The sequence below is a fragment of the Leguminivora glycinivorella genome, chromosome 13, assembly GCF_023078275.1.
Source record: "Leguminivora glycinivorella isolate SPB_JAAS2020 chromosome 13, LegGlyc_1.1, whole genome shotgun sequence".
Lineage (NCBI taxonomy): Eukaryota > Metazoa > Arthropoda > Insecta > Lepidoptera > Tortricidae > Leguminivora > Leguminivora glycinivorella.
In genome coordinates this window covers 14,595,165-14,603,817 of record NC_062983.1, presented here as the reverse complement: position 1 = coordinate 14,603,817, position 8,653 = coordinate 14,595,165, and the positions used below count along the sequence as shown (strand labels likewise).

General features: G+C 53.5%; 2 protein-coding genes across 2 annotated transcripts; both read left to right on the top strand.

Moving 5' to 3' along the window:
* Positions 1-442: 442 nt before the first annotated feature.
* On the top strand, positions 443-3,709 carry LOC125232773. Its single transcript, XM_048138555.1, has 2 exons — positions 443-1,690; positions 1,731-3,709. The coding sequence occupies exons 1-2, from the start codon at positions 443-445 to the stop codon at positions 3,288-3,290; spliced, it is 2,808 nt and encodes a 935-aa protein (XP_047994512.1). The 3' UTR covers positions 3,291-3,709.
* Positions 3,710-3,804: 95 nt separating this feature from the next.
* Positions 3,805-4,690, top strand: LOC125232378. The gene is made up of 3 exons (XM_048138018.1): positions 3,805-3,891; positions 3,970-4,087; positions 4,169-4,690. The coding sequence occupies exons 1-3, from the start codon at positions 3,841-3,843 to the stop codon at positions 4,657-4,659; spliced, it is 660 nt and encodes a 219-aa protein (XP_047993975.1). The 5' UTR covers positions 3,805-3,840; the 3' UTR covers positions 4,660-4,690.
* The last annotated feature ends 3,963 nt before the right edge of the window (positions 4,691-8,653 follow it).

The window sequence follows — 8,653 nt, the reverse complement described above, 5'->3', positions numbered from 1 at the left end:
GGTACCGCTGCCGACAGCGCTTGCTCCCCAGAGACCTGGTGAGCCTAGCGCAGTCCGACAATGATAGCAGCTGAAGGACCCCGCAACCTGTAGCTGCACACACCAAGAATGAAGAAGATCGCAAACCAGCCATGACAGGCCTTCACAGGCCAGGCAAGGCCACTGAAACCACAGCCCGAATGAGGAAGAAGAAGCCCATCGTGGGCAAAAACCAGCCAGAAACAGAGGATGGACAGGCCACCGATGTCCTCACAGGCCATGAAGACTCGCAAGGCTAACCAGTCTTGTCGGTTCGAGCCCTGAAGTCACAGCCCTCAAGCCGCCGAACGGGCTGTTGTCGAAAAGACCCGCCCGGAACTGTCGTCGGGCTTTCTGCGCTCTGAGAGAAAAAGCCGCCAAAAGCATCCGGGGGTAGAAAAAATCGGATGGGTAAGGCCGACCGATGTCCTCCCCGAAGTTGGCCGAGGAATCATCGATGAAGGCCACTCGCCCCCGGCTATCGGAACAGCGGCCCGGCCCGTCCAGGGACCCCGCCGCGGCCTTTTTCGCCGCAGACGCCGCCGCATCCCAGACCACGCCGCCCACCACTCCCGGCGTACCACCAACCACCCCACCGGGTGCACCTAAGCCGCAGCGCCAGCCAAAAGCGCCGCGCAAACCAGAGGCGACGTCGAAAGTCGCCGCCGCCGCCGCCGCCCGCACCGCCCGCGCGGCCGCGCCTACACCTTCGTCAAGCGCTGCCGCGTCTGCGCCCGCGACCCGTCCCCCCGCGCCCCGCGACACCACGCCCGCGCCCGCGTACAGCGCTGCCGTCTCAGCGCCCCGCGCGACCGCGACCGCGCCCGCGCCCCGCGCGCCCGCCCCCGCGCCCGGCCCCGCGTCCCGCGCTGCCGCGTCTGCGCCCGCCGCCCGCGATGCCGCACCCGTGCACGCGCCCCGCGCTGCCGCGCCTGCGCCCGCGTACAGCGCCACAGTGTCTGCGCCTCCGCCCAGCACTGTCGCACCAGCGCCCACCACCGCCACCACACCGGGGACCCCCCTGCTACGAGTCCCGTCGCCGTCGCGCTTTCCGCCGCCGACAAATTTAAACCCGCCCTTCTCCGCCGCCCCCAGCGCCGCGAAGAAGAGGCAGGGCGGAGCTACTCCACCGCCCCACTCCTTGCCGAGGCTCGACCTGTCGCCGATGGACACCGCCTCGGCGGCGTCCCCCCCACTGGTCGCAACTACTCGCCCCACGACGCCCACTTCGCCGAACGACGGAGCAGCGCCCCTTCCCGCTACCAAGAGCGGGAAACGATACCCTCCCCTCATAGTGGAGGAGATGCCAGACTGGCCCACGCACTTCCGCAAACTGCGGACGTTGCTGGGCCATCACGTCAACGCCCGCCCCCTCAGCAAGGGGATTATTTTCACCCCGCGCGACGAAGAGGAGTACCGCGTCGTGCAGCGCTACCTTGGGGAGCAGAACAGGACCAACGGGCTAGTCTGGTTCTGTTACGGCCTCCCCGCAGAGCGGAGCCTCAAGGTGGCCATCCGCGGCCTGCCGGCGAACACCGCGCCAGCAGATATAGAGCAGGACCTGAGGGAGAAGGGGTTCCTGCCTGAATTCTTCCGCCAGATCCGCGCGCGCAGCGGCCGTCCTGGGTGTATCTTCCACGCCCAGCTGCAGCGCACCGCGGGGATAACACCGGCAATATACGCCCTCACTGAACTCCTAGGCATGCCAGGAGTTATTATTGAGGCCTGGCGCGGCAGGAAGGGGCCAGCGCAGTGCCACAGGTGCCAGGGGTTCCGGCACTCATCGGTCAACTGCCACCGCCCCCAAGCCTGCGTCCGTTGCGCCGAACCACACCCCGCCAGCCAGTGCGAGCGGGACAGGAAGGAGCCAGCCACTTGCAAAAATTGCCAAGGCCCGCACCCCGCTAATAGCACCGACTGTCCGGTCTATAAGCGGGAGGCACGCAACAAGAAGGCCGGAGTGGCGGCGCGCACTGGCGCCCCCCTACCAGCCTCAACGCAGCCCGGCCGCAGCCTTCAACGGAGTCTTGCGAACTGGCCATTTCCCGCGCCCCTGGAAGCAGGGTCGCGTCATCATGATCCCCAAGCCAGGGAAGAATATCCTTCGTCCTGAGAGCTATAGACCCATTACCCTGCTGCCCACCGTCTCGAAAGTCTTCGAGAAGCTGCTTTTGCCTCACCTGACGCCCCACATTCAGCCACGCGACGAACAGTTCGGCTTCCGTCCAGAACACTCGACGACGCTCCAGCTTGCCCGCGTGCTGCACCAAGCTGCAGCCGCCTTTAACAAGAAGGAGCACACGGTCGCAGTCTTCCTGGACATGGAGAAGGCGTTCGATCGCGTATGGCACCCCGGCCTCCTCTACAAGCTGTCCACGTCTACTATTCCTCGTCGAATAGTTAAGATCGTGGCCACCTTCCTGGAAGACCGCCGCTTCCACGTGGCGGTAGAAGACGCCGTGTCAACCGACCGGCCTATTCTCGCCGGCGTGCCCCAAGGAAGCTGCCTCTCGCCCGTGTGCTACGGGCGTTATACCGACGACATCCCGGCGAGCGAGGGCGTTACGCTCGCGCTATACGCCGACGACGCCGCCTTCATCACGTCGTCCATCCGCCTGTCACACGCAGCGCACAAGGCCCAGTGTGCGCTAGAGGCCCTCCCCCCTTGGCTGAAGCAGTGGAGGCTATCAGTCAACGTTGCGAAGACCCAGGCGATCGCCATTTCCCGGAAGGTGCTGATGCCGCCGCGTCTCACGCTCCTGGGGCAGGCCGTCGAGTGGACCCCCACGGTTAAATACCTAGGGGTGACCATTGACCGCCGCCTCACCATGGCCCCTCACGTGCGCAACGTGATTGCCCAGACGCGTGCCGCTCGCACCCTCCTTGGCCCGGTACTACAGTCCCGGCTATCCCTCCGCGTAAAGTTGGGCGTGTACAAGACATACGTCCGATCACGCCTAACCTATGCAGCCCCCGCGTGGTATGCGCTGGTGGGAGAGTGCAATAGGAAGCGACTCGATTCCCAGCAGTCGCTATCCTTACGCGCCGTCGTTGGAGCCCCTCGCTATGTGCGAAACGACGTGATAGCCCGGGACCTGAAAGTGGAGCCGCTACGAGACTTCGTAACTCGCCTGACGGGTCGGATGTTCGAGCGTGCGGACCAGTCGCGCTTTGGTCACTTACGTGACATAGCGCCCTACCACGCACGCCCGCCCGACCACAGGGGCCTGCCGCGCGAGCTCGCGCCCGCGGCCCCTGTCACACCGGATTGACCACCTCGGACATGACATCACCCTGACACCGGCTGATGCTCGCTAGCCGGGCCTCCCCCAACGGGGTCCCACCCAGCTGGCTTGAGCTCGCCGGTGTGAGAAGAACACCGGACAAGACCCCACCGGAGCAACCGCTCCCCCCCAAGGACCCAGCCATATTTATGGCTGGCGGAAGAAACCGCTGAAAGGGGCCGATGCCCCGAGCAGCATCCCCAAACCCCCGAGGGGGTATTGAGACGACACCCACTGCTTTGCACACATTTCTCTCTGACGTGTCAGACAGACAGTTTCAGTTGCAGATCATAATCGATAGTTCAATTTCTTTGAAAAATGTCTTCTGATATAATTCAAACGCGTAACACAGTGCCCCGTAAGCGGGGAAGACCCGCAGGAAGAGGTCGAGTTTCTCTTACTTTAGTAAGTTTTCACTATTTTATTTTTAATCTTTATTAATATGTGTATATATTATACTTAATGTGATTTTCTATATTTGTTACAGTATGAAAAGCGAGCTCTCAATGCGTCGTATGAGAAGGAGAGAAGAGCTGCTATGAACGAAGCTCTAGAAAATTTGGCGAAAGAGGCCGGTGTGCAGAGTACTGTAAGTGTCTATTTGTTTTTTGTTGTCTTATTTTTTTTTGTATTTTTGATTTTCTAATAATTCTTGTGTTTGTTTCAGTTGTCTGTTCCGGACCTGCTAGCGGAGGTCTCGACGCTTCTACAAAAGTCGATGAAGCGCGACAAATACTGGGACGCTGAGAGACTGCGGAAAGCCAATGAGGACCTGGAATCTGAAAGTAAGTTGCCCCGCTAATGAAATAGTTTACTAAACTTAGTGTTTTCACTTAGCATTGTTCTCATGTTTTTTTCTTCCACAGTAGAAATGTTGGAGTACTGTTTTCCGACGGAAACAGAGCCTAAGAGGACATGTCCAATGAAGAGAAAAGTTGCTGATTGTGGCTGGCCGAGTCCTCCCAGCAAGCGGGTCTCGACAAGTCCATCTCAGGAGCCTGTGCCGGTTTCGACATGTCAGCGAGTGCTGCCACGACTAGTTCGGCGCGCTTCTGCACCGGACACGGGTTCCCAGCAATCCCAGCTACAGACACGCCAAGAAGAGTCCTATGCTTTCCCGTTGGCTTGTGTGGAGGAACATCTTTCACCACATTTCCCCGAAGGCGTTGGATGTTCATCTTTGGATTCTGCGCCGTCTCCAGTATACTGCAGCATTGTGGAGCCAAGTGCGAAGAATGAAAACCTGGCTGAGGTGGCCAATTTTGGTACTATAGATGCAACTGCAGGTGCACGGGTCTCCTTGAGTCAGTTCGACTTTTGGGCGACGGAAGAAGACATCGTCTCGCTTTATTTTTAAGTTGTAATTAGTATAGGATGTAAAGTTAATAGTTAAGGATGATTTTATTATTTAGTGAATAAACTATGTTTCATTTACATATTTTTTTGATTCAATCTCTTAAATCTTCACCTGTTTAGTTCTTCACTATTTAGTTCGATAAAATTTATCGCATCAGTGCATCCCTATCGCTCATATAAATAGTGTGACATGGACGGCCCTTGTATTGTTTTATTTAAATATTATAAGGTTTATTTTAACATTAAGACTAAACTAGCTGACTGTTTGTTTGGAGGGAATCATTTAGGGTAGGTAATAGTTTCCTAAATAATAGGGTACAGTTCAGTACACTCCCGTGCCCCCAGATACATAATTATGTGAGGTATGTTAATTGTGAATCTTGCTATTAAAAAAATTTTAAAACAGGTAAATGCTTTTATTATTTTTGTAATTTATCCAACTCCTGTCCTTACCGACCCATAAGCGGCAACCCACACTCAGGCGACGCACGTCGTAAGACGCGGTTTTTTTTAAATTACACTCGGGCGGCGCGTCGCTGGCGTCCGTTCCGCGTCTTACGACGTGCGTCGCCTCGCCTGTGTGTAGATAGTCCCTTAGATGACAATTAAAATCAAAACAATTAGAATATAAGTACCTCAAAACGTTAAAATGGCACATATCGCCACTACTTTTAAAAAAACTTGTATCTTCGTCTGTCAATGAAAAGAAAATTGTAGTAAGTATGTATGGAATGCATATAGACTTACTGCGTTTTAACTTTGAGGAGCAGCGTGAGATACTAGATTTTTTCAAAGTAGTGACGATATTTGGGATTTGATCGAGATAGTTGTCATGCGAATCTTTATCAAAATACTACTTTCAATGGAAATATCTACTTATAATAATGAACCTAAATATCAAGTTCAAAACAATTTTCCTAGAAATTCTTTATAAAGTTCTACTTTTGTGATTTTTTTCATATTTTTTAAACATATGGTTCAAAAGTTAGAGGGGGGGACGCACTTTTTTTTCCTTTAGGAGCGATTATTTGGTATATCTTTTGAGTATTATATATGCGCGGGTATTTTATAAGTATTAGTGCAATTACTTTGATATTTGGCAGGTAGCTTCTTATTATTATTTTGTTATCAGAAGAATGTGCAAGCGCAGATTACCTCCACTGTTGATAACGGGTGGGGGCGTAGCTTGCAGCGATAACGCGATGCTATTGGGCGAGATAAAAAGGGAAAGTTGCATAATTTAGTTATTATTAATAGTTATTCATTGCCACAGGTAGGCAGACAGACTTGTCAAGCCTAAAAGTTATTATTATATAACACTCCGTCGGTTTTGCATCGGAAGTTGAAAACAAGAAACTTCCTTCAAAACTATAATAAAACTGTGGGGATACACATAATATACATATACATAGATTGACATGTGTAGTGCAGTCCTTGAAACAGTACTGTTCTGACAAGAACAGTGATGTTAGTTATCGATTGTGAAACATTGAAGTTTGCTCTGAGAAGAACAGTTTTGAAGTTGCTCTGAGAAGAGCATTATTTGGATTGCCCTGAAAAGGACAGTTTATCATCGTCCTGACAAGGACAAGACATTCATCGGAGCCTGCAGCATCCTCGTCGTGTCTTCATCTTCAGCGGAGAAACACGCAGCGGAGCGAGGCACGGCGCGCGACGACGCGATGCGCACTCCACGGCAGCCGGCGGCGAAAAGGATTCGCGCCCGGAGGTCAATCGGTTTTATTTTATTCGCGACCCGCGATCTGTCACGCATGCGCAGAGGCGCCACTGGCGCGCCGGCGCACCGTTCCCTGCGCGCATGCGCGGGATACCCTTTTCTATCTCTTTCTTTCATGTAAATATTATCTCTTTCTCTCTTGATTCAAAATTGTATATAAACAAGCGTTTTGTAAATAAAAATTCATTCCCTTCTGTACATACAACCTGGAGTTTTACTACAATACCCTAATGGCCTAACCTTCGCCATAAAACTAATAAGTTCAGTAACTTTTTTTATGATAGTGGGATTAGCCTGTATTTCTGTAACACCAGGGGCGGCTCACTTCCGCGATTCTATCGTCGCGCTACAAGTACAAGTAATCAGGAGTGGCGCGCGTTCCCGCGGAACGCACGTTCGCAATTTCTATTGTTACTTTATGTCGCGAGTCTTTCTTAAGGTTCATATGCGATGTCCGCGTGTGGAATGGCTAATAAAGCTTAGTTAAATGGATATCACGAATAAAATAGGACAATCTTACACAGACTTACTATTGATTAAGTCCCACGGAAAATTTCAATAAGGCTTGTGATGTTGGGACTTAAACAATAATATAATAGATAGGTACTGTATATATACCTAGAAAGTACCTATCTACCCAAGACTTGAATATAATAGTATATTTATTTTTATCCGAGTATTAATTCGTTTTAATCAATAGGCAACCCTATCGTCCGACGCTGCGCACGTGCGGCTCGTTTCTTTGTTAGATTTTGTAGGCATTTAAAAAGGCGGCATTTCGTGAACATCAAAGCAGTGGGCCTTCTGTACTTGTAGTATTATATATTCTATGGTAACACATATATGCGATGGTGTCAATTGGCCCAAAATCGAATAGGTATAACATTTGAGAGTTAGGGGCGTGGTTGAGGGACTTGGACAGCCCCCCGGATCCACTTGCTCTGCTCGGACTCTACCTGCTGCTCCTGCTGATCCTGCCGACTTTTCCTGAGCGAAAAACTCTGCTGGATAGCGCCCGGTTCGCCGGAGGGGACTACCTGCACTCCACGCTGCCCTGCCGATCGCCCCGGCTCTAGACTTCACATTTCCTAGGCCCTGCTCAAACAGAATCACCTAGGAAGAAGTCTCAGAGCTAGGTGCCGAGCGGCAGCGATGCGTCGCACTGGACCCGCCTTCTGACACCGCCTGCGCCCGATGGCCGACGAACGGCCGAAGCCTCGTACCTGAGACTCCAGGCCTACTCTATCGGGGAAACCACAGAGCTGAAGCCCGATGACGAACCGCTGCGCCGCATCCTCGACGAGCTCCAGGCGCAGGACTTCTTCTCGTCCCCATCAGGGAAAAGGAAGCTGCACGACAGCCCCACAGCCAAGCAGGATCTAAAAAGGTCCTGCAAGAACATATCGCCGCCGACCGACCCACGACTCCGTGCCCGCCAGCAGGCCCGCCCCGAGACAGCGGACGCCAGCACTTCAGCCCGCAGCTTCGCGACCGCCGCGGCCTCCCCTTTAGGCCCCGGTCCCGCAAGCGATGGACTCGAGACCCTCGGCAGCAAGGCTGCCCCTAACAAAGAAAAAATACAGCAACCAAAAAAAAACATAAACAACACTAAAAAGAGCAATAGTGTAGCGCAGCCTTGCGGCGACGATGAGAGGGTAGACAAAAAAATAAACAAACCAAAGTACCCACCCATCGTCGCCGAAATCTTACCTGACTGGCCGAGGGTCCTGGAGGACATCGCGGCGAAGCTCGGGGAATCCCCCATCTCCAAACCCATGGGAGAAGGTGTGCGGTTCGAACCAGCGTCGGAGAGGGAGTACCGCCTGGTTGACAGCCACCTGAAAACCATACAGGAAGAAGCCATCAATAAAAATAAAGAAGCCAAGGAAAAAGGAGAGCCCCCCGCCGTCACCGTGCCCCTCTTCCACGTCTACGGGCTGGAGGACGAGAAGAGACTCAAGGTGGCGATCAGGGGTCTCCCCGTCAAGACCCCGATACAAGATATCACGCAAGCCCTGGAGAAGAAGGGCCACCCCGTGGAATACGCCAAACAAATCAACGCGAGAGCGGGCCGCTCTGGTTGTATATATTTTATACAACTAGCGGGACCCGCCCGGGACCACGCGCCAGCGATCTACGGGGTGACCGAGCTCCTCCACATACACGGAGTAAAAGTGGAGGCCTGGAAGGGGAAAAAGGGACCCAAGCAATGTCACCGCTGCCAAGGCTTCCGCCACTCATCCCACGGCTGTCACAG

What these genes read in the sequence shown, in the direction of transcription:
- LOC125232773 (XM_048138555.1), top strand. Translation starts at nt 443, where the DNA reads ATGTCCTCCCCGAAGTTGGCCGAGGAATCATCGATGAAGGCCACTCGC. An exon ending in GCACCGCGGGGATAACACCG is followed by an intron (nt 1,691 to 1,730) that starts GCAATATACGCC and finishes GCATGCCAGGAG; the next exon opens with TTATTATTGAGGCCTGGCGC.
- LOC125232378 (XM_048138018.1), top strand. Translation starts at nt 3,841, where the DNA reads ATGAACGAAGCTCTAGAAAATTTGGCGAAAGAGGCCGGTGTGCAGAGT. An exon ending in AGGCCGGTGTGCAGAGTACT is followed by an intron (nt 3,892 to 3,969) that starts GTAAGTGTCTAT and finishes TGTTTGTTTCAG; the next exon opens with TTGTCTGTTCCGGACCTGCT. An exon ending in TGAGGACCTGGAATCTGAAA is followed by an intron (nt 4,088 to 4,168) that starts GTAAGTTGCCCC and finishes TTTCTTCCACAG; the next exon opens with TAGAAATGTTGGAGTACTGT.